At 43.6% G+C, this 24,833-nt stretch overlaps 2 protein-coding genes across 4 annotated transcripts in view; both read left to right on the top strand.

Moving 5' to 3' along the window:
* The window catches only part of LOC109900596 (chromodomain-helicase-DNA-binding protein 4-like), a 45,814-nt gene extending 27,121 nt beyond the window's left edge, over positions 1-18,693 (top strand). Inside the window, exons 19-41 of one of the 3 annotated variants that reach the window (XM_031786199.1) lie at positions 1,125-1,246; positions 1,412-1,585; positions 1,872-2,013; positions 2,271-2,402; positions 2,536-2,653; positions 2,807-2,931; positions 3,014-3,106; positions 3,195-3,336; positions 3,532-3,707; positions 5,099-5,276; positions 5,859-5,945; positions 9,083-9,174; positions 9,379-9,512; positions 9,625-9,769; positions 9,895-10,051; positions 10,669-10,772; positions 10,869-11,115; positions 11,207-11,263; positions 11,352-11,519; positions 11,654-11,762; positions 12,441-12,573; positions 12,965-13,160; positions 17,443-18,693. In XM_031786199.1, the coding sequence (XP_031642059.1) occupies positions 1,125-1,246; positions 1,412-1,585; positions 1,872-2,013; positions 2,271-2,402; positions 2,536-2,653; positions 2,807-2,931; positions 3,014-3,106; positions 3,195-3,336; positions 3,532-3,707; positions 5,099-5,276; positions 5,859-5,945; positions 9,083-9,174; positions 9,379-9,512; positions 9,625-9,769; positions 9,895-10,051; positions 10,669-10,772; positions 10,869-11,115; positions 11,207-11,263; positions 11,352-11,519; positions 11,654-11,762; positions 12,441-12,573; positions 12,965-13,160; positions 17,443-17,645 (3,234 nt within the window). In that variant the 3' untranslated portion in view covers positions 17,646-18,693. Of the gene's footprint in view, positions 1-1,124; positions 1,247-1,411; positions 1,586-1,871; positions 2,014-2,270; positions 2,403-2,535; positions 2,654-2,806; positions 2,932-3,013; positions 3,107-3,194; positions 3,337-3,531; positions 3,708-5,098; positions 5,289-5,858; positions 5,946-9,082; positions 9,175-9,378; positions 9,513-9,624; positions 9,770-9,894; positions 10,052-10,668; positions 10,773-10,868; positions 11,116-11,206; positions 11,264-11,351; positions 11,520-11,653; positions 11,763-12,440; positions 12,574-12,964; positions 13,161-17,442 lie in introns of all 3 variants that reach the window. The other 2 variants (XM_031786198.1, XM_031786196.1) reach the window with 2 other exon arrangements.
* A 527-nt stretch (positions 18,694-19,220) lies between these two features.
* Positions 19,221-24,833, top strand: part of LOC109906269 (protein tyrosine phosphatase non-receptor type 6) — a 42,466-nt gene continuing 36,853 nt past the window's right edge. Inside the window, exon 1 of the mRNA XM_031786056.1 lies at positions 19,221-19,653. Within this exon, the coding sequence (XP_031641916.1) occupies positions 19,643-19,653 (11 nt within the window). The 5' untranslated portion in view covers positions 19,221-19,642. The remainder of the gene's footprint in view (positions 19,654-24,833) is intronic.

Below are 24,833 nucleotides of genomic sequence, written 5' to 3'. Positions count from 1 at the left end.
CTTATAGTCATAACCAGTACCATAACCATTATAGCCATAACCAGTATCATAACCATTATAGTCATAACCAGTACCATAACCATTATAGTCATAACCAGTACCATAACCATTATAGTCATAACCAGTACCATAACCATTATAGTCATAACCAGTATCATAACCATTATAGTCATAACCAGTACCATAACCATTATAGTCATAACTAGTACCATAACCATTATAGTCATAACCAGTATCCTAACCATTATTTTTATAAGCAGTACCATAACCATTATAGTCATAACCATTATAGTCATAACCAGTATCATAACCATTATTTTTATAAGCAGTACCATAACCATATAGTCATAACCATAACCAATATTTTTATAAGCAGTACCATAACCATTATAGTCATAACCAGTACCATAACCATTATAGTCATAACCAGTACCATAACCATTATAGTCATAACCAGTATCATAACCATTATAGTCATAACCAGTACCATAACCCTTAGTCATAACCAGTACCATAACCATTATAGCCATAACCAGTATCATAACCATTATAGCCATAACCAGTATCATAACCATTATAGCCATAACCATTATAGTCATAACCAGTACCATAACCATTATAGTCATAACCAGTACCATAACCATTATAGTCATAACCAGTATCATAACCATTATAGTCATAACCAGTATCATAACCATTATAGTCATAACCAGTACCATAACCATTATAGTCATAACCAGACCATTATAGTCATAACCATTATTTTTTATAACTAGTACCATAACCATTATAGTCATAACCAGTATCCTAACCATTATTTTTATAAGCAGTACCATAACCATTATAGTCATAACCAGTACCATAACCATATAGTCATAACCAGTATAATAACCATTACTTTTTATAAGCAGTACCATAACCATTATAGTCATAACCAGTACCATAACCATTATAGTCATAACCAGTACCATAACCATTATAGTATGACATATCATTGCATACTGAATACAGCGTTTATTAGTATAGTTATGGTTATAACCTGTCAAAGATGAGAGATCACCCTGTTTTGTGAAGAGGACAGCGGAAGTATAAAACACTGTCTCTATCTCTCTCTCTCTGTGTAGTTCTTTAGGATTCTGAATAACTACCCTCTCCAGCACAAGCTGCTGCTGACTGGTACACCTCTACAGAACAACCTGGAGGAACTCTTCCACCTGCTCAACTTCCTCACCCCAGTGAGATTCAAGTCAGTATGCCTACACTACTGTGGGTGTGGGTGTGTGTGTGTGTGAGAGTGAGTGCTGCTATTGCTTAGTGTTTTGTAGTCCTGATGTTTCCTTTTGAACAAATCAAGTAACCAAAACAATAACAAAAGTCCCCCCCCCCTCTTCTCTCCCTCTCTGCTCTGCAGTAACCTAGAGGGGTTCCTGGAAGAGTTTGCTGACATCGCCAAAGAAGACCAGATCAAGAAGTTGCATGACATGCTGGGACCACACATGCTGAGGAGACTGAAGGCCGACGTCTTCAAACACATGCCCACCAAGACAGAGCTCATCCTACGAGTGGAGCTCAGCCCCATGCAGAAGTAAGTGATGAGGAGGACGAGGGGAGGGTGGGGAGGATGGTGCTCGCAATCAAATCAAATTCGCCACATACACAGTTTACAGCAGGTTTAAAAGGTGCAGCGAAATGCTTACTTGCTATCTCCCTCAACAATACAGTACAATCAGTGCTAGCACATGCTAATGAGTGGAGAAGAAGTATAGAAAATAAATAAATAGAGGATTGAATATCAGTAGTGTAGTGTTGCAGAAGTCTCATGTTGGCTTCTATTTCTTGTTTTCTGGTATTAATTTAATTGTGTGATGCAGGAAGTACTACAAGTTCATCTTGACGCGTAACTTTGACGCCCTGAACACCCGCGGAGGAGGAAACCAAGTGTCCCTGCTCAACGTGGTCATGGACCTCAAGAAGTGTTGCAACCACCCCTACCTCTTTCCCGGAGCCGCAATGGTACGATCTCAACCCATTCTCTGAGACATGGGCCATAACATTGATTCGGTGCTTGAAGGAGGGCATCGATCTGTGTCTGTGTGTTTGTATACGAGTAAATGTTGTCTTGAATGTATATGATTTTGTTGGTTATATTTCCAGAACTAAACCTAATATGGACTAAACAGAATGTGTTAAGATGCTTTGATCTGGATGCAGTCTGCTTGATGATGAGCTTTAATTAATTAATTGACTGATGTTTGATTGATTTCCTGCAGGAGGCGCCAAAGATTCCAAACGGAATGTACGAGGGCAGTGCCCTCACAAGGGCTTCTGGGAAACTGACTCTGCTGCAAAAGATGATGGTTAAACTCAAGGAGGGAGGACATAGAGTGCTCGTCTTCTCTCAGGTACACACACACACATACACACACACACACACACACACACACACACACACACACACACACACACACACACACACACACACACACACACACACACACACACACACACACACTAACTGTCTCTGTCTCCTGGTAGATGACTAAGATGTTGGACCTGCTGGAGGACTTCCTGGAGAACGAGGGTTATAAGTACGAGAGGATTGATGGAGGTGTAACGGGGGGCATGAGACAGGAGGCCATCGACCGCTTCAACGGTGAGACACACACACATGGGTTCATGGATACACTAACGACAGCACAATTGGAACAGTAACTTTAACTGGGAAAAAATATGAATTGGATGTTTCTATTTGTCTTTTGTCACCTCCCTCTCTCTTTGTCTCCCTTCTCTCTCTCTCTCTCCTCAGCTCCTGGCGCCCCTCAGTTTGCCTTCCTGCTCTCTACCAGAGCGGGAGGTTTGGGCATCAATCTGGCAACCGCCGACACCGTCGTCATCTACGACTCCGACTGGAACCCCCACAACGACATCCAGGTACACACACACACACACACACTTGACGCATGCCACCTGCTCATCTCTCCTCTTTCAATCTCTTCCCCTCTCTTTCTCTCAGGCATTCAGCAGAGCTCACAGGATTGGTCAGAATAAGAAGGTTATGATCTATCGCTTCGTTACCAAGGCGTCTGTGGAAGAGCGGATCACTCAGGTAAACCCAGTATAACAAGGCCTACCAGACTCATACAGAGTGGTAGGTAAAAGACAGACACTAATTCTCCTCTCATCCTCTCCTCCAGGTGGCTAAGAAGAAGATGATGTTGACCCACCTGGTGGTGCGTCCTGGGCTGGGCAGTAAGACAGGTTCCATGTCTAAACAGGAGCTGGATGACATCCTCAAGTTTGGAACAGAGGAGCTGTTCAAGGACGAGCTGGGAGAGGGTGAGTCACTAACTACTAACCATAACCAGGTCAGTCCACTCCAAACAGGTAGTCATTCCCGTTGTCGGGGGCCATAATGCCCGCTGGTTTTCCTTCAAACTAACAACCTGGAAACTAGGTGTGTGGCCTCTCCAGTCTTTCTTACACACTCTTTCATTGTATGCCACTCTCTTTCCTCGTCCCTTTCCGTCTCAGGGGACAACAAGGAGGATGACAGCCAGGTCATCCATTATGATGACAAGGCCATAGACAGACTGCTGGACAGGAACCAGGAGTCAGAGTCCACTGAGGACACAGAGATCCAGAGCATGAACGAGTACCTCAGCTCCTTCAAAGTGGCCCAATACGTCGTCAAGGACGAGGAGGAGGAGGTGTGTGTGTGAGAGAGAGACTGTGGAAGGTGATGAACAGGAGAGATGATTCATAATTCTGAGTCTGTGTTATTACACTTGTATGTGTTTGTATGCAAGTTCTTCCAACATTGCTAACCTGTGTATGTGTGTGTTTATTTGTATACGTGTTATTCCATCATTGCTCACGTGTGTGTGTGTGTTAGAAGAACTCGTATACTACCTAACACACACAGGTTAGCAATGATAGAGGAACTCGTATACTACCTAACACACACACACACACACACACACACAGGTTAGCAATGATAGAAGAACTCGTATACTACCTATCATTGCTCACGTGTGTGTGTGTGTGTGTGTTAGGTAGTATACGAGTTCTTCTATCATTGCTAACCTGTGTGTGTTAGGTAGTATACGAGTTCTTCTATCATTGCTAACCTGTGTGTGTTAGGTAGTATACGAGTTCTTCTATCATTGCTAACCTGTGTGTGTTAGGTAGTATACGAGTTCTTCTATCATTGCTAACCTGTGTGTGTTAGTTAGTATACAAGTTCTTCCATCATTGCTAACCTGTGTGTGTTAGTTAGTATATGAGTTCTTCCATGATTGCTAACCTATGTGCGTGTATTAGGTAGTATACGAGTTCTTCTATCATTGCTAACCTGTGTGTGTTAGGTAGTATATGTGTTCTTCCATCATTGCTAACCTGTGTGTGTGTGTGTGTTAGGTAGTATACGGGTTCTTCCATCATTTTGAACCTGTGTGTTAGTTCGTTTATGACTTCTTCCATCATTGCTAACCTGTGTGTGTGTGTTGTTAGTTAGTATACGAGTTCTTCCATCATTGCTAACCTGTGTGTGTTAGTTAGTATACGAGTTCTTCCATCATTGCAAACCTGTGTGTGTTAGTTAGTATATGAGTTCTTCCATCATTGCTAACCTGTTTGTGTTAGTTAGTATACAAGTTCTTCCGTCATTGCTAACCTGTGTGTGTTAGTTAGTATACGAGTTCTTCCATCATTGCTAACCTGTGTGTGTTAGTTAGTATATGAGTTCTTCCATCATTGCTAACCTGTGTGTGTTAGTTAGTATACAAGTTCTTCCGTCATTGCTAACCTGTGTGTTAGTTAGTATACGAGTTCTTAGGTCATTGCTAACCTGTGTGTGTGTGTGTGTGTTAGTTAGTATACGAGTTCTTCCATCATTGCTAACCTGTATGGGTATGTTAGTATACGAGTTCTTCCATCATTGCTAACCTGTGTGTGTGTGTTAGTATATGAGTTCTTCCATCATTGCTAACCTGTGTGTGTATGTTAGTATACGAGTTCTTCCATCATTGCTAACCTGTGTGGGTGAGTTAGTATACGAGTTCTTCCATCATTTTTAACCTGTGTGTGTGTGTGTGTCCAGGAGGAGGAGGTGCAGCGTGAGGTGATTAAACAGGAGGAGTCAGTAGACCCAGACTACTGGGAGAAACTGCTGAGACACCACTATGAGCAGCAGCAGGAGGACCTGGCCCGTAACCTGGGAAAGGGCAAGAGGACCCGCAAGCCTGTCAACTACAACGACGGCTCTCAGGAGGAACGAGGTAGTAGACGGGGTACAGAACAGCGCTGCACAATGCAACCTTTTTTATCTACTCTGTGTGTGTGGATGTGGATGTGTGTTTATGTGTGTGGTAGGTAGGGTGTGTGGGATAGGAGTGTGTACCTTTCATGTTATGTTGGAGCATGTGAGTGTGTGTTTGTGTTTGTACTAAATATTTGTCCATGTCCCATCTCTATCCTCTGTGTTTTTGAGGTGTTTCTAGTAGTATTCTAGGATTAAGCATGGGGGGCATGATGTTTCCTTCCTACTGGCTCAGTACTCTCTCCTATCTGTCTCTAACAAGATTAGGGTCAATTCCAATTCAGGAAGGGAATTGAAATTCAATTCATGTTTGATAAATGCTCATTGACAAGAAAGTTACCCCAACCTTGTTAATGACTTTGGTATTGACTAGTTTAGTTTTCTTGTGTAGTTGGTTGAAGTGAATTTCTGTCTATGTGATTGTATGTGTTCTTCACTCTCTCTTCCTTCTCCCCTGAAAACAGAGCGGTCTGTTTCCTAAAACTCTCTGATTGGCTAATCCTGTCTCTTCCCCTCCCCCCTCTCTCCATTCTATATGCAGATTGGCAGGAGGATCAGTCTGACAACAACTCAGATTACTCTGTGGCCTCAGAGGAGGGAGATGAGGACTTTGATGAGCGATCAGAAGGTAACAAACATTTTTGTCATGAATTCATATTGGTTACAGTGCATTCGGAAAGTATTCAGACCCATTCACCTTTTCCACATTTTGTTACGTTACAGCCTTATAATAAAATCAAAAAAATTCCCTCATCAATCTACACACAATACCCCATAATGACAAAGCAAAACAGGTTTTCAGACATTTTTGCACATTGATTAAAAAAAAAAAATGTTTTTTTAACATAAATATTCAAACCTTTGCTCAGTACTTTGTTGAAGCCCCTTTGGCAGTGATTACAGCCTTATAATAAAATCAAAAAAATTCCCTCATCAATCTACACACAATACCCCATAATGACAAAGCAAAACAGGTTTTCAGACATTTTTGCACATTGATAAAAAAAAAAAAATGTTTTTTTAACATAAATATTCAAACCTTTGCTCAGTACTTTGTTGAAGCCCCTTTGGCAGTGATTACAGCCTTGAGTGTTCTTGGGTATGACGCTACAAGTTTGGCACACCTGTATGAGGGGAGAAACTCCCCATTCTTCTCTGCAGATTCTCTCAAGCTCTGTCAGGTTGGATGGGGAGCGTGACTTGTTTATGACTTGTTTATTGTGTTATTGGCTTGTTTATTGTTTACTCCATGTGTAACTCTGTGTTGTTGTCTGTGTCACACTGCTTTGCTTGATCTTGGCCAGGTCGCAGTTGCAAATGAGAACTTGTTCTCAACTAGCCTACCTGGTTAAATAAAGGTGAAATAAATCAAATAAAAAATTTAAAAGAGAAGAATGAGAGAAATTCCCCAAATACAGGTGTACCAAGCTTGTAGCGTCATACCCAAGAACACTCAAGGCTGTAATCACTGCCAAAGGGGCTTCAACAAAGTACTGAGTAAAGGGTTGAATACTTAAGTAAATGTGATATTTCAATTTTTTATTTTGAATACATTGGCAAAGATTTCTCCAAACCTGTTTTTGCTTTGTCATTATGGCATATTGTGTGTACATTGATGAGGGGGGAAAAACTAATCTGTTTTAGAACCAGGCTGAAATGTAACAAAATATTGAAAAAGTGAAGGGGTCTGAATACTTTCCGAATGCACTGTATGAGTGCAAATAAATGAATCTCTGTATGTGCCAGTTCGAATTAGTGTTTGCTTGTGTGTTTTCCTGCAAAGGACAGAAAGTGAAAGTGTGTGCATTTGTGTGTGAGAATGAGCGCGCGAGAGAGCAACTGATTCTTTCAGCTAGTTGTAACAGATGCCAATTAAACGATAATAGTATGAAACTATTCCACACATCAAGTGTAAGTAAGCACAAACCCAATACTTAATGGCCAACGGCAGTTAGAAAGGGCGGTATAAGCCCCAACTACTGATACAGGGTTAGATATTTGTTCATCCCCATAATGGTTCATTTAGGATTGGGGATAGAATCATCTGATTATAGATCTGTGGTTCAGGTCAGTTCTACCAGGAGTGTTACGAAGCTGTGTCCCATGCTAACGTCTTTCAAATGGCCCCTACAGATTATACAGAAACAGACTAACTCCTGCATCGACTTGTAAGACAGGGCAGCAACATGGTCAGAATATATCAATTCTGTACAGTGAATCATCCATGTTCTTTTTGAGGATCTGTTCAAATTCTTATTTTGAAGTTTATAGTGTGGTGCTCATACATAGAATTAGAAGAAACTGTTGAAAGCACCTATGATGACGTCTATTCTTTGAGTTTATGGATATCCAATCATTGTTAAGTTAATATATGATTGTGGTCAACATGACATTTGGTTAAACTACAAGTGTTTTGAAATGGAAGGGTTGCAGGTTAAAATGCTGGTGTAGAATATCTTTTACTTTACATTGTTGGAAAAACATTTTCATTGATTAAATTCACACAAAAATCCAGGACATTTGTGTGTATGTATTATGTAAGAAATAAAATATATATTCTATATAAAGAAGCGTTTTGGTGGCAAAACAATAATTAATACGATGTTAGTCAGAAATGTGACGTTGTGGTCTGGGTTCGAACCATTGATCTATTGATTGAACGGCAGATGAGTTACCGATTGCGCCGCCGTGGTAAATGAAATAGTAATGACTGCAGAGGTCACCCTGTGAGTGAGCGACTCTAAATCCTGTTATAATCGTAAATATTTTCAATGCTAAACGGTAAACACATTGACAGAAGATGAATCGGAAGATGTTCACTTGCCTCAGTTGACGTTGCATCACAGAACATTCAGAGTGGATTTTATTACAGCGCGACAGATACAGTAGCTACTCGCGGTTACGTTTTTCAATATTGAGGTGTTCCTTTCGATCATCCGCCCGTTTCGATTGCGACAGTCAGTGAGTGCTCTTTCAAGATCAGATATATCGAGGAGTAGCAGCATCGTCTGTGAATATGATAGCTACTAATTCAATTCAAAGGGCTTTATTGGTATGGGAAACATATATTTACATTTCCTAAGAAAGTGAAATAGATAATAAACAAAAGTGAAATAAACAATAAAAAATAGACAGTAAACATTACACTCACAGAAGAGCTGAAGGAATAGAGACTTTTGAAATGTACACAGTTTCCTCCTTGAGACTGTTTTCTGAGGTGTGAACTAATGATACACACAGTTTCCTCCTTGAGACTGTTTTCTGAGGTGTGAACTAATGATACACACAGTTTCCTCCTTGAGACTGTTTTCTGAGGTGTGAACTAATGATACACACAGTTTCCTCCTTGAGACTGTTTTCTGAGGTGTGAACTAATGATACACACATTTTCCTCCTTGCGCTGAGTTTTTTTCAGCAAGTTCACTGATGATGCAGCAACAATGAATCAATTAATGTATTTTTGAGTCTCTTATCATGTCATATTCTATGGTACACTATTTCAAATAGGTCTGTCTGCAACTTTTATCTGCAATTGGTTGTAAAAATTGCAAAGGCTTGCTAAAACAACATCCGGTAGAGGGGTAGAATAGCACACAATTCCATGCTGTTTTGAGGGGTCATTCAATCAAAATCTCATATAGTGATGTAGGGAGTTTACCCCAACTCTTTTGCCGGATGAATTGTGTGTGTATTTTCTGTGTGTGAGTGTAGTGTGTGTGTGTGTGAGACTAACATGACATGACCTGTGTTTCTCCCTCCAACAAGCCAACTCCCGCAGGCCAAGCCGCAAGGGGCTGAGGAATGAAAGGGACAAACCGCTGCCACCCCTGTTGGCCAGAGTGGGAGGCAACATTGAGGTCAGACTGCGACTATCAGTCTCTCTCATCGTCTGTCACTCAAAATAAAAATCGACATTGTTCTCTTCATATCTCCCTCTACAAGCAGTCTTTTCTTTCACCATGTCTACTTCTGCCTGCACATTTTCCTCTCTCTTTACCACTTGTCTTTTGTCTCTTTCAGTGTGTATGTTGCTCTAAACCCCTCCCCCCTCTCTCTCTTAGGTGTTGGGCTTCAATGCGCGCCAGAGGAAGGCATTCCTGAATGCAGTGATGCGCTATGGGATGCCTCCTCAGGATGCCTTCACCACCCAGTGGCTGGTCAGAGACCTCAGGGGGAAGTCTGAGAAAGAGTTCAAGTGAGTCTGTGTGTTAATGTCTGTGGTCTATCTATTTGTGCGTGTGTGTGCAGTCTTTATGTGTATGTGTGTTCCCAGGGGTCCTTATAAAAGTATTCTCTCTCCCTCTCAGGGCGTATGTCTCCCTCTTCATGCGTCATCTCTGTGAGCCGGGGGCTGACGGAGCGGAGACCTTCGCTGACGGGGTTCCACGGGAGGGGTTGTCACGACAACACGTCCTTACTCGCATCGGTGTGATGTCATTGATCAGGAAGAAAGTAAGCAATATCATTTGTTTACAACATTTGGTATTTTTTCTGATCAGTCATTGGTGTTATCAGTTAATCATTTGTTGTTTTGTTTTCATCTAATTGGTGTATGTATTGATTATATTGATGTCCAGGTGCAGGAGTTTGAGCATGTGAACGGCCAGTGGTCCATGCCCTGGATGATGGAGCTGGAGGAGAACAGGAGGCTGGCAGCCATCGCTGCTGGAGAGGATGTCAAAACACCTTCTACTGGAACCCCTGCTGACACACAGCCCAACACCCCCGCCCCAGGTACACACACACACACACACACAGCCCAACACTCCCGCCACAGGTACACACACACACACAGCCCAACACCCCCGCCCCAGGTACACACACACACACAGCCCAACACCCCCACCACAGGTACACACACACACACAGCCCAACACCCCCGCCCCAGGTACACACACACACACACAGCCCAACACCCCCGCCCCAGGTACACACACACACACAGCCCAACACCCCCACCACAGGTACACACACACACACAGCCCAACACCCCCGCCCCAGGTACACACACACACACACAGCCCAACACCCCCGCCCCAGGTACACACACACACACACACACACACACACACACACACACACACACACACACACAGCCCAACACCCCCGCCCCAGGTACACACACATACAGCCCAACACCCCCGCCCCAGGTGCACACACACACACACAGCCCAACACCCCCGCCCCAGGTACACACACACACACACACACACAGCCCAACACCCCCGCCCCAGGTACACACACACACACGCACACACACACACAGCCCAACATCCCCGCCCCAGGTACACACAAACACCGTAAGATGAAAATATACTCAATCATTCTCACGCTCTCTTTGTCGCTAACAGAGGACCTCACTAAGTCTGAAGACACTGGCAAGGAGACGGAGGTAAAGAAGGAGGGAGAGGCAGAAAAGGACAGCAGGGTGCACAGCAAGACAGAAGACCCAGAGGTGAACATTATTTATTACATTATACTGCACCCTCCGCTCAGATTGTGATGTCATCCCATCACTACCCTAATCCCGACCCCTTTTTCCTCCTCACAGATTATTGAAATCCCAGACGAGATGGAAAAACGCTCTGAAAGGAAAGAGGCAGAGGGAGAGTCCTCCACCACAGAGAACGACAAAGAAAAGAACAAAGACACAGAAGAGAAGGAGGATAAAGAGACTGAAGAGAAGGAAACCAAGGAAACCCAAAAGGAGACTGCAGACAAGGAGAACGATTCCCCCACTGAGGTCAAAGGTGAAGGGTCAGAGGCCACAGCAGTGTCACAGGAGGCCAAGCCTAAAGGTCAGTCGGGAAAGTCAGGGTGACACAGATATTGTATTAAGGTCATGTCTCCTGTGGTTGTGACCCCTGACCTGTGTTCTCTCTGTTATAGTAGAGGAGAGCAAAGAAGAGAAGATGGACACTAGTCCTCTTGCAGAGGACAAGAAAGGTAGGTTCTTCTGTTCCATACACACATTTATGCACACACACACACAAACAAACGTATGGTGCTAACCCAGTATTCTTCCTCCCTTCAGAGCAAAAAGAGGAGAAAGATGGTTTGAAGACCGAGGAGTCTGGCAAGCTGCAGAATGGAGAGAACAGTAAAGAAGGAGTGGCAGCAGCAGTGGTGAATGTGAGTGAGGAGAAGAAGAAGGCTACCAAGCAGAGGTTCATGTTCAACATCGCAGACGGAGGATTCACAGGTACACACACAGATCTAGGATCAGATAACCCTCCCCAACTCCCTAACCTTAACTAGTAACCATTGGGGGGCAGGGGGATGCAAACTGTCCTTTGTTCATTTTCAGTCTCTCTTAACATCTCTCTCTCTCTCCAGAGCTCCACTCTCTGTGGCAGAACGAGGAGAGGGCGGCGACCGTCACCAAGAAAACATTTGAGATCTGGCATCGTCGCCATGACTACTGGCTGCTGGCCGGCATCATACAGTATCCTTTCACTCTGTACCAATGTCACTCTGTACCAACGTCACTCTGTACCAACGTAACTCTGTACCAAGGTCTCTCTGTAGCGGGAGAGGTACACACACCAAGGTCTCTCTGTACCAAGGTCTCTCTGTACCAAGGTCTCTCTGTACCAAGGTCTCTCTGTACCAAGGTCTCTCTGTACCAAGGTCTCTCTGTACCAAGGTCTCTCTGTACCAAGGTCTCTCTGTACCAAGGTCTCTCTGTACCAAGGTCTCTCTGTACCAAGGTCTCTCTGTACCAAGGTCTCTCTGTACCAAGGTCTCTCTGTACCAAGGTCTCTCTGTACCAAGGTCTCTCTGTACCAAGGTCTCTCTGTACCAAGGTCTCTCTGTACCAAGGTCTCTCTGTACCAAGGTCTCTCTGTACCAAGGTCTCTCTGTACCAAGGTCTCTCTGTACCAAGGTCTCTCTGTACCAACATCACTCTGTACCAACTTCACCCTGTACCAACGTCACTCTGCTAATCAAAGTGTGGAGGAGTAGGTTATTAGTTGGATCAGGTATGTTAGTGCAGGGCTGGAACTAAAACCGATAGGACCAGGGTTGGAGACCACTGCACTAGTCAGCAGGATGTCAGTGGTTTGGTGGGAGGACTGTGAATCATTATGATGTCATGACCTTTGACCGTGGCGCCTCTCAGACACGGTTACGCTCGCTGGCAGGACGTGCAGAGCGACGTGAAGTATGCTATCCTCAACGAGCCCTTCAAGGGGGAGATGAGCCGAGGAAACTTCCTGGAGATCAAGAACAAGTTCTTGGCCAGAAGGTTTAAGGTGCGCTGAGCTGAGCTGGCGGGATGTTTCTGGCTGCTTCTGTCTATTGGAACACACTCTCTCTGTGTTCTGTTGAGCCATCCCTCTCTCCCACTGTCTCTTTCTTTCTGTTAATCACTCTGTTTACCTCTTCCCTCTCTCCCACTGTCTCTTTCTTTCTGTTAATCACTCTGTTTACCTCTTCCCTCTCTCCCACTGTCTCTTTCTTTCTGTTAATCACTCTGTTTACCTCTTCCCTCTCTCCCACTGTTTCTTTCTTTCTGTTAATCACTCTGTTTACCTCTTCCCTCTCTCCTCCTGTCATATCCCTTCCTTCTCTCTCTTTGCCTCTCTCCTCCTCATCCCTCTCATCTCTGTACCCCCCCCCCCCCCCCTCTCTCTCGGTCTCTAGTTGTTGGAGCAGGCGTTGGTGATTGAGGAGCAGCTTCGCAGGGCAGCCTACCTGAACATGTCTGAGGACCCGGCCCACCCCTCCATGGCCCTCAACACCCGCTTCAGTGAGGTGGAGTGTCTGGCTGAGTCCCACCAACACCTCAGCAAGGAGTCCATGTCAGGGAACAAGCCTGCTAACGCAGTACTGCACAAAGGTAGTGTTGTGTCTTTACTATGGATTAAGTGATATTTGACATGCTATTGTATCAAATCAATTTTCTGTCATTAATATTACCTGATTAAACTAATCATAGAAATGTAATTAACTAGGAAGTCGGGGCACCACAGAAGAATGTTTATAGAGCTGTTGTCTTCCGAGTAAACTCTTAAAGATGTGGTAATCTTTTATAGCAATAGCCGTCAATTATTAATCGTAACCTTATTCAGTCACATCTGAACATTATTTGTTATCTTCACGAACCCAGTCTAACAAGTTGAATCAGTAATACAACATTTGGTTTAATTATTTATTTACTAAAAATCACACAGAATTCCATCTACACAGGATGGATCATACATTGATGACTAATTATGTCCTAAAAGAAAACTTCCCTATAGTGGATAAAACCGATATGATGTGGCTGGTTACACAAAGAAAAGGGGTTGGGTTTGAATGAAAGCCCGGGAAGACTGAGGAACAAAAGGATTGGGTCTCTATCGGACCTTATGAAGCTATGCTATCATAAATACAGAATCTTATGCATTCAAATGGTCGTTCAACCATTTGCAACCAGAGCTTACGCTGAGGTTGGCTTAGTCAGCCGTGAATTGGGTCACTGGAGCTCTTATAGAAATGTAGAAAAGGGGTTGGTTCATAATTTCCAACCAATGCTTATTCACATGGGCGTGGCCACTGATTGAGCATATTTTACTTATGAAAAGATTCTCTCATTTTAAAAACAAATAAAATTTCATCTTTTCACAAATAGTTTCATAACATTTAAATTGCACAACAATTCTATGTGAATCTAGAATGTGTATATTTTCCAAGACACAGTTTGTCATCAGCAATAATGTCTCAGACCACAACTGATCTGACATCATATTCTTTAAGTACCAACGGATACTTTCAACTGGTTGGATTACCAAAATATGTTCTGTTCCCAACCTTTTGATGTTACCATACTCTCTCTATGTTAACCTCTCTGTAACCTCTTCGGGACGGTAGCGTCCCACCTTGCCAACAGCCAGTGAAAGTGTAGGGCGCCAAATTCAAAACAACAAAAATCTCATAATTAAAATTCCTCAAGCATACAAGTATTTTACACCATTTTAAAGATAAAATTCTCGTTAATTCAGCCAAAGTGTCTGATTTCAAAAAGGCTTTACAGCGAAAGCACCACAAACGATTGTTAGCTCACCACCAAGTCACAGAAAAACTGCCATTTTTCCAGCCAAAGTCACAAAAAGCAGAAATAAAGATCCAATGAATCACTAACTTTTGATGATCTTCATCAGATGACACTCATAGGACTTCATGTTACACAATACATGTATGTTTTGTTCGATAAAGTGCATATTTATATCCACAAATCTCATTTTACATCGGCGTGTTATGTTCAGTAGTTCCAAAACATGCGGTGATTTTGCAGAGAGCCACATCAATTTACAGAAATACTCATCATAAATGTTGATGAAAATACAAGTGCTATACATGGAATTAGAGATATACTTCACCTTAATGCAATCGCTGTGTCAGATTTCAAAAAACTTACTTTACGGAAAAAGCATACCATGCAATAATCTGAGTACGGCGCTCAGAGACCAAAACAGCCAAAGAGATTTCCGCCATGTTGTGGAGTCAACATTAGTCAGAAATAGCATAATAAATATTAACTTACCTTTGATGATCTTCATCAGAATGCACTCCCAGGAATCCCAGTTCCACAATAAATGTTTGATTTGTTCGATAAAGGTCACAATTTATGTCCAAATACCTCCTTGTGTTAGGGCGTTTGGTAAAAAAATCCAAACGCGCGTCCAGCCGAAAGGTCGGATTAAAGTCCAAAAAGTTATATTACAGGTCGTAGAAACATGTCAAAAGAGGTATAAAATCAATCTTTAGGATGTTTTTATAAAAAATCTTCAATAATGTTCCAACCGGAGAATTCCTTTCTCTGTAGAAAAGCAATGGAACGCAAGCTAACATTCACATGACCGCACGTCACAAGCTCGTGGCAATCTGCCAGACACCTGGCTCAATCCTCTCATTTGTCCTCCCTTCAAAGTAGAAGCATCAAACAAGGTTCTAAAGACTGTTGACATCTAGTGGAAGCCTTTGGAAGTGCAAAATGACCCCACAGACACTGGATATTGGAAAGGCAATGAGCTGAAAAACTACAAACCTCAGATTTCCCACTTCCTGGTTGGATTTTTCTCAGGTTTTCACCTGCCAAATGAGTTCACAGACATCATTCAGAGTGTTTTTGACCCAAATATACTAATTACAGTGGGGCAAAAAAGTATTTAGTCAGCCACCAATTGTGCAAGTTCTCCCACTTAAAAATATGAGAGGCCTGTAATTTTCATCATAGGTACACTTCAACTATGACAGACAAAATGAGGGGGAAAAATCCAGAAAATCACATTGTAGGATTTTTAATGAATTTATTTGCAAATTATGGTGGAAAATAAGTATTTGGTCAATAACAAACAAGCAAGATTTCTAGCTCTCACAGACCTGTAACTTCTTCTTTAAGAGGCTCCTCTATCCTCCACTCGTTACCTGTATTAATGGCACCTGTTTGAACTTGTTATCAGTATAAAAGACACCTGTCCACAACCTCAAACAGTCACATTCCAAACTTCACTATGGCCAAGACCAAAGAGCTGTCAAAGTACACCAGAAACAAAATTGTAGACCTGCACCAGGCTGGGAAGACTGAATCTGCAATGAATCTGCAATAGGTAAGCAGCTTGGTTTGAAGAAATAAACTGTGGGAGCAATTATTAGGAAATGGAAGACATACAAGACCACTGATAATCTCCCTCGATCTGGGGCTCCACGCAAGATCTCACCCTATGGGGTCAAAATGATCACAAGAACATTGAGCAAAAATCCCAGAACCACACGGGGGGACCTAGCGAATGACCTGCAGAGAGCTGAGACCAAAGTAACAAAGCCTACCATCAGTAACGCACTACGCCACCAGGGACTCAAATCCTGCAGTGCCAGACGTGTCCCCCTGCTTAAGCCAGTACATGTCCAGGCCTGTCTGAAGTTTGCTAGAGAGCATTTGGATGATCCAGAAGAAGATTGGGAGAATGTCATATGGTCAGATGAAACCAAAATATAAATTTTGGTAAAAACTCAACTCGTCGTGTTTGGAGGACAAAGAGTGCTGAGTTGCATCCAAAGAACACCATACCTACTGTGAAGCATGGGGGTGGAAACATCATGCTTTGGGGTTGTTTTTCTGCAAAGGGACCAGGATGACTGATCCGTGTAAAGGAAAGAATGAATGGGGCCATGTATCGTGAGATTTTGAGTGAAAACCTCCTTCCATCATCAAGGGCATTGAAGATGAAATGTGGCTGGGTCTTTCAGCATGACAATGATCCCAAACACACCGCCCGGGCAACAAAAGAGTGGCTTCGTAAGAAGCATTTCAAGGTCCTGGAGTGGCCTAGCCAGTCTCCAGATCTCAACCCCATAGAAAATCTTTGGAGGGAGTTGAAAGTCTGTGTTGCCCAGCAACAGCTCCAAAACATCACTGCTCTAGAGGAGTTCTGCATGGAGGAATGGGCCAAAATACCAGAAACAGTGTGTGAAAACCTTGTGAAGACTTACAGAAAACGTTTGACCTCTGTCATTGCCAACAAAGGGTATATAACAAAGGATTGAGATAAACTTTTGTTATTGACCAAATACTTATTTTCCACTATAATTTGCAAATAAATTCATAAAAAATCCTACAATGTGATTTTCTGGATTTTTTTTTTCTCATTTGGTGTGTCATAGTTGAAGTGTACCTATGATGAAAATTACAGGCCTAATCTTTTTAAGTGGGAGAACTTGCACAATTGGTGGCTGACTAAATACTTTTTTGCCCCACTGTATATGCACATTCTAGCTTTTATGGCTGAGTAGCAGGAAGTTTACTCGGGGCACCTTATTTATCCAAGCTACTCAATACTACCCCCCAGTCACCAAGAAGTTAGCAAAGGGCTTTCCAAGTGTCCATTCTGTTTAGTAGAGAGAGAAAAGGGGGAAAGGTATTTATGGGGGTCATAAACCTCACCAACAGGGCAACGTCATGGCAGTAGTCTACACACACACACAGACTCGCTCTCTTTCTTTCTCATTGTCTCTTTTCTGTCTCTGCTGTTCTTACCCACTTCCATCATCTATTTTTCTTATTTCTCTCCCTCTCGTCATTGTTTCCTAAACTCTGTCAGTTGGACTTTGGTGGTGGTAACTATGTCTCTCTCCTTCAGTTCTCAAACAGCTTGAGGAGCTTCTGAGTGACATGAAGGCCGACGTCACCCGTCTCCCGGCAACCATCGCCCGTATACCACCCGTCGCCGTGAGGCTGCAGATGTCGGAGAGGAACATCCTCAGCCGATTGGCCAGCCGCGGGTCCGAGGTCACCGGCCAGAGCCAATCACAGACCACGCAGCAGATGCAGGTGCCACGCTGACCAATTCCGCCAGTCCTCCCTAAGGCGTTCTCCCACCCGTGTTTTGGAATTGGAGAGTGACCCTCATCTCACCCCGCTCTGCACCTCTCCTGTCCCCAAACCAAAACTCACACTCTGGACAGTAGAGTAAGGTCTCTACCCACCAACACATCTTCTCTGGACACAGCAGATTACAAATGTTCTGCTTCCTCTTCACCCAAAGACACCTGGAGGAACACAGTCTCTGTTCTCCACTGGGAACACCTTCTCTACAGTATCTACCTAATGAACTGCAGCACTGTGTCTGTCTGTTATGTGTCTAACTTTCACACAGAGGTTGTTTTCACTGTATCTTTCCCCAAGCCTGTCTCTAAAATAGACAGCGCTGTACCTGGCTCTGTCCCATAGAATTAGAATGGGTCAAATGGACTTTTCCACTTCAAGTAAAGGTTCTATAATATGTGGACTCGTTGTTCTATGGGTGTGCAGAATTCAATTCGATATGCAACATGTACAATTCAATTAGGTAAATATGAAATCATGTGGAATTTAGAACTATGTCTGTTCTGCCCATTCCATTTCTGCGTGTGTACCTATTCTGAGTGTATGTGTGTGTGTAGGTGGGCACACTGCTCTATACTTCCCACAGAGAGACTGTTAATAACTATCAACTGATGAGGATGCTTTAGTAGAATAATATTGGTTCAGTGTTACACTCCTGCCCCTCCCCCTCTTCACTGCTCCCTTCACCTGTAAACTCAGGTGGTCCATTATTGGCTCTCCCTGCTCCTCAGCCATGCCCTGTCCTGCAGCTCTCCATTCCTGAGCGATTGTATCACAAATGTTCCCGGAGGCCTCGCCCCCTTTTTGCCCAAAATAAGGACATGCAATAGCTCCACTAGTGTCGACACACGGGGCTGCATCGAGAATGATGGCAATCTCTAAATTAATTAAATGTCTTAGTCTAATGTTTTGTTCTTTTACATTTTGGAATATTATTATGGTTACCAGCTTGTTGTTTTTATCGTTACAGTTTCTTCTGAGAACTCCAATAAAAAGGGTAACAGTTTGTGATGCTTGTTTCTTTGCCCTTTATTATGTGAGGGCATTATTACCTGGGCACATTGCATTGTATTATAATCTGGAGGGGGTCGAGCCCTGAATGCTGATTGGCTGACAGCCGTGGTATACCACGGGTATGACAAAACGTGTATTTTTACTGCACTAATTACGTTGGTAACCAGTTTATAATAGTAATGAGGCACCTCAGGGGTTTGTGATATATGGTCAATATACCACGGCTAAGGGTTGTGTCCAGGCACTCCACGTTTCGTCGCGGTTAAGGACAGCCCTTAGCCATGATATATTGGCCATATACCACACCTCGGGCCTTATTGCTTAAATGACCAATGGTACGCGTCATAATTTGACCTACAAGGTCTGTGGAAGGGCATCATCTGATTTAACTGTATCTATAAAGTAATACAACCATAGAACACAGGTACAGGAAGAGGAGGGAGTGTGGCTGTAAATGTATGATGGGAAAGGTGAATGCTAATTTCCTTTTGCAGGAGAGGGAAGGAGAACAAGTGGACAGTTAGAGGGAGAGAAGAAGAGAGAGACAGGAACAGACTTGTTTTCCCAGACAGAGAGAGGTGCAATTAAGAAAGTTGGGGGAAATTACAGGGCAGGAGAAAATACTGCGTTGTAATAGAGCCTGCTGATAACTTATCAGGACAGAGACCGGGACGGAGGGATAGAGAGCAGGCAGTCAGAGGAATTGTAGAGAGGGGGAACAACAGGGAGAGACGGGGAGGAAATGAGTGAGAAAGAAGAGGTAGATAGAGGGACAGAAGAGAGAAGCAGCAGGAACAGTGTACAGTGTAGTATATGCTAGTTAACTGGACACAGTGGACAGACCACACTGCACTAACCTCTAGCTCATCTTCGTTCTGTTGTAAAGACTGGATCTATGAGACTGAACTGCTGTCTAGAACACCCGAGCAAAAGTCCATTCAATGTCTTGTGGGTAAGTACTATCTATAGACACAGTTAGCATGTGAAGCTCACAGGTGTGAAAGGGGAAGAGAGCCCAACTCAAACTGCTGCAGGCGTTTTGTTTCACTAACCAGTATGTTAGTGTGTCTGCAATTCCTGGTGTTAACCATTGTTCTAACACCTGCAGTACAAACGTCTGTTAGTCTGTGCATGTGTGTGTGTGTGTGCTCGCATGCTTGTGTATGTACTCTAGCCTTCTGTAATGTATGTATTTAAAATCAGACATGGGAGAACTAATTATGTTCTCATTGGCTGATCATTCTGAGTGTACACCTTCCTATTTTTGAGTTGCACCCGCTTTTGCCCTCAGAAAAGCCTCAATTGGACTCTAGAAGGTGTCGAAAGCATTCTACAGGGATGTTGGCCCATGTTGACCTCCCACAGTTGTATCAAGTTGGATGGATTTGCTTTTGGGTGGTGGACCATTTTTGATACACACAGGAAACTGTTGAACGTGAAAAACCCAGCAGCGTTGCAGTTCTTGACACAAACCGGTGCGCCTGACACCTACTCCCATACTGAGTTCAAAGGCACTTCAATCTTTTGTCTTGCCATTCACCCTCTGAATGGCACACATACACAGTCCATGTCTCATTTGTCTCAAGGATTAAAAACCCTTCTTTATCCTGTCTTCTCCCCTTCATCTAAACTGATTCAAGTGGGTTTAACAGGTGACATCAATAAGGGTCATAGCTTCACCTGGATTCACCTGGTCAGTCTATGTCACAGAAAGCTTTTGTATACTCTGTGTATTTACATACATTTAAATGTCCAGGCAAGAGAGATGATACGATTTGCAAGCCAAAGTGATAGCCCTGGAAGATTCTTGTTTTGACAATAGTTACTGTCAGACAGGGCTCTTTGGTGTCATTTATTAGTATTTATTTCAAACCCATCCCCCACCAGGCTGCTGAGGGGAGGACGGCTCATAATAATGGCTGGAACGGATATGTTGGAACGGATGTGTTGGAAACCATGTGTTTGATGTTGTTGACACCATTCCACCGATTCTGCTCCAGCCATTACCACGAGCCCATCCTCTCCAATTAAGGTGCCACCAACCTCCTATGTCCCCCACCCCTCCCTTCAGAGGACAAAAGCAACCTTGTTTTTACACACTTTTTCCCTAGATATGTTTCTACGTACATGCCACTTTTCCCACACATGACAAAAATACAGTTCAATATACACTGAGTGTACAAAACATTAGGAACTCCTTCCATGATATAGACTGACAAGGTGAATCCAGGTGAAAGCTATAATTGCTTATTTATGTCCACTTCAATCAGTGTAGATGATGGGGATAAGACCGGTTAAAGAAGGATTTTCGAGCCTTTAGATAATTGAGACATGGATTGTGCATGTGTGCCATTCAGAGGGTCAATGGGCATGGCAAAATATTTAAGTCCCTTTGAATGGGGTATGGTAGTAGGTGCCAGGTGCACCGGTTTGTGTCAAGAACTGCATGCTCCTGGGGTTTTCACGCTCAACAGTTTCCTGTGTGTATCAAGAATTGTCCACCACCCAAAGGACATCCAGCCAACTTCCAGCCATCCAGCCAACTGTGGGAAGCGTTTGAATCAACATGAGCCAGCATTCCTATGGAAAGTGTTGTCCTGTAGGGCTGGGAATTGCCAGGGTCCTCACGATATGATATTATCATAATACTTAGGTGTCGGTATGATTAGTATTGCGGTTCTTACGATTCTCATGATTCTATATGTATTGCAATTCGATTTTCCAAACATATTGCTCACTAAATGTCTGCTGTGGAGGGGACAAGAGAGAGACATGAGAAAACAAGTTTTGATCAGTCATGGAAATAAATGTGCTTAAAACAAATTGGCTCCTTATTTAAAAAGAAGATGGAGAACAAGATATGAAAGGAAAATGATGGAGTTTTGGTGCATGTACAGCCAACTATAGCAAAAATAGTATTGCAATATTGTCAAAATGATACAATATATCGTCAAAAGTCATATCCCAATATGTAACTGTATCAGTGTTTTCCCCCGTCACTATTAGTCAGTGTGAGAGTGTGTTCTTTCATTGAAGGCAAATCATCATCACTTGGACTTTGGGTGCGAGAAATCAAATCAAATCAAATCAAATTGTATTTGTCACATACACATGGTTAGCAGATGTTAATGCGAGTGTAGCGAAATGCTTGTGCTTCTAGTTCCGACAATGCAGTAATAACCAACAAGTAATCTAACTAACAATTCCAAAACTACTGTCTTATACCCAGTGTAAGGGGATAAAGAATATGTACATAAGGAAAAATGAATGAGTGATGGTACAGAGCAGCATAGGCAAGAGACAGTAGATGGTATCGAGTACAGTATATACATATGAGATGAGTATGTAAACAAAGTGGCATAGTTAAAGTGGCTAGTGATACATGTATTACATGAGGATGCAGTCGATGATATAGAGTACAGTATATACGTATGCATATGAGATGAATAATGTAGGGTAAGTAACATTATATAAGGTAGCATATTTACATAATTTCCCATCAATTCCCATTATTAATGTGGCTGGAGTTGAGTCAGTGTTAGTGTGTTGGCAGCAGCCACTCAATGTTAGTGGTGGCTGTTTAACAGTCTGATGGCCTTGAGATAGAAGCTGTTTTTCAGTCTCTCGGTCCCAGCTTTGATGCACCTGTACTGACCTCGCCTTCTGGATGATAGCGGGGTGAACAGGCAGTGGCTCGGGTGGTTGATGTCCTTGATGATCTTTATGGCCTTCCTGTAACATCGGGTGGTGTAGGTGTCCTGGAGGGCAGGTAGTTTGCCCCCGGTGATGCGTTGTGCAGACCTCACTACCCTCTGGAGAGCCTTACGGTTGAGGGCGGAGCAGTTGCCGTATCAGGCGGTGATACAGCCTGCCAGGATGCTCTCGATTGTGCATCTGTAGAAGTTTGTGAGTGCTTTTGGTGACAAGCCGAATTTCTTCAGCCTCCTGAGGTTGAAGAGGCGCTGCTGCGCCTTCTTCACAATGCTGTCTGTGTGAGTGGACCAATTCAGTTTGTCTGTGATGTGTATGCCGAGGAACTTAAAACTTGCTACCCTCTCCACTACTGTTCCATCGATGTGGATAGGGGGGTGTTCCCTCTGCTGTTTCCTGAAGTCCACAATCATCTCCTTAGTTTTGTTGACGTTGAGTGTGAGCTTATTTTCCTGACACCACACTCCGAGGGCCCTCACCTCCTCCCTGTAGGCCGGCTCGTCGTTGTTGGTAATCAAGCCTACCACTGTTGTGTCGTCCGCAAACTTGATGATTGAGTTGGAGGCGTGCGTGGCCACGCAGTCGTGGGTGAACAGGGAGTACAGGAGAGGGCTCAGAACGCACCCTTGTGGGGCCCCAGTGTTGAGGATCAGCGGGGAGGAGATGTTGTTGCCTACCCTCACCACCTGGGGGCGGCCCGTCAGGAAGTCCAGTACCCAGTTGCACAGGGCGGGGTCGAGACCCAGGGTCTCGAGCTTGATGACGAGCTTGGAGGGTACTATGGTGTTGAATGCCGAGCTGTAGTCGATGAACAGCATTCTCACATAGGTATTCCTCTTGTCCAGATGGGTTAGGGCAGTGTGCAGTGTGGTTGAGATTGCATCGTCTGTGGACCTATTTGGGCGGTAAGCAAATTGGAGTGGGTCTAGGGTGTCAGGTAGGGTGGAGGTGATATGGTCCTTGACTAGTCTCTCAAAGCACTTCATGATGACGGAAGTGAGTGCTACGGGGCGGTAGTCGTTTAGCTCAGTTACCTTAGCTTTCTTGGGAACAGGAACAATGGTGGCCTTCTTGAAGCATGTGGGAACAGCAGACTGGTATAGGGATTGATTGAATATGTCCGTAAACACACCGGCCAGCTGGTCTGCGCATGCTCTGAGGGCGTGGCTGGGGATGCACGTGTGTATGTGCATCCCCAGCCGTGTGAGAGTGTGTACATACCCTGCAGGAGTGAACGGATCAAGTGATGTCATCACTTGGTATGTGTGTGTTAGTCAGTGTGTGTGAATCTTTGTGGAAAGTGGTCATCACTTTTGGGTGTTAGAAATTATACACAACAGCAACATGACTGAACAGGGAAAAACCCTTCTCAAAGTCAGCTCTCAGCTCCGTACAGTGGGGCAAAAAAGTATTTAGTCAACCACCAATTGTGCAAGTTCTCCCACTTAAAAATATGAGAGAGGCCTGTAATCATCATAGGTACACTTCAACTATGACAGACAAAATGAGAAAAAAATCCAGAAAATCACATTGTAGGATTTTTAATGAATTTATTTGCAAAATATGGTGGAAAAAAAGTATTTGGTCCACCTACAAACAAGCAAGATTTCTGGCTCTCACAGACCTGTAACTTCTTCTTTAAGAGGCTCCTCTGTCATCCACTCGATACCTGTATTAATGGCACCTGTTTGAACTTGTTATCAGTATAAAAGACACCTGTCCACAACCTCAAACAGTCACACTCCAAACTTCACTATGGCCAAGACCAAAGAGCTGTCAAAGGACACCAGAAACAAAATTGTAGACCTGCACCAGGCTGGGAAGACTGAATCTGCAATAGGTAAGCAGCTTGGTTTGAAGAAATCAACTGTGGGAGCAATTATTAGGAAATGGAAGACATACAAGACCACTGATAATCTCCCTCGATCTGGGGCTCCACGCAAGATCTCACCCCGTGGGGTCAAAATGATCACAAGAATGGTGAGCAAAAATCCCAGAACCACACGGGGGGACCTAGTGAATGACCTGCAGAGAGCTGGGACCAAAGTAACAAAGCCTACCATCAGTAACACACTACCCCGCCAGGGACTCAAATCCTGCAGTGCCAGACGTGTCCCCCTGCTTAAGCCAGTACATGTCCCGGCCCGTCTGAAGTTTGCTAGAGAGCATTTGGATGATCCAGAAGAAGATTGGGAGAATGTCATATGGTCAGATTAAACCAAAATATAACTTTTTGGTAAAAACTCAACTCGTCGTGTTTGGAGGACAAAGAATGCTGAGTTGCATCCAAAGAACACCATACCTACTGTGAAGCATGAGGGTGGAAACATCATGCTTTGGGGCTGTTTTTCTGCAAAGGGACCAGGACGACTGATCCATGTAAAGGAAAGAATGAATGGGGCCATGTATCGTGAGATTTTG

The sequence above is a fragment of the Oncorhynchus kisutch genome, linkage group LG2, assembly GCF_002021735.2.
Source record: "Oncorhynchus kisutch isolate 150728-3 linkage group LG2, Okis_V2, whole genome shotgun sequence".
Lineage (NCBI taxonomy): Eukaryota > Metazoa > Chordata > Actinopteri > Salmoniformes > Salmonidae > Oncorhynchus > Oncorhynchus kisutch.
Note: the sequence above shows the minus strand (reverse complement) of the source record. Positions and strands in the feature narration are given on the sequence as shown.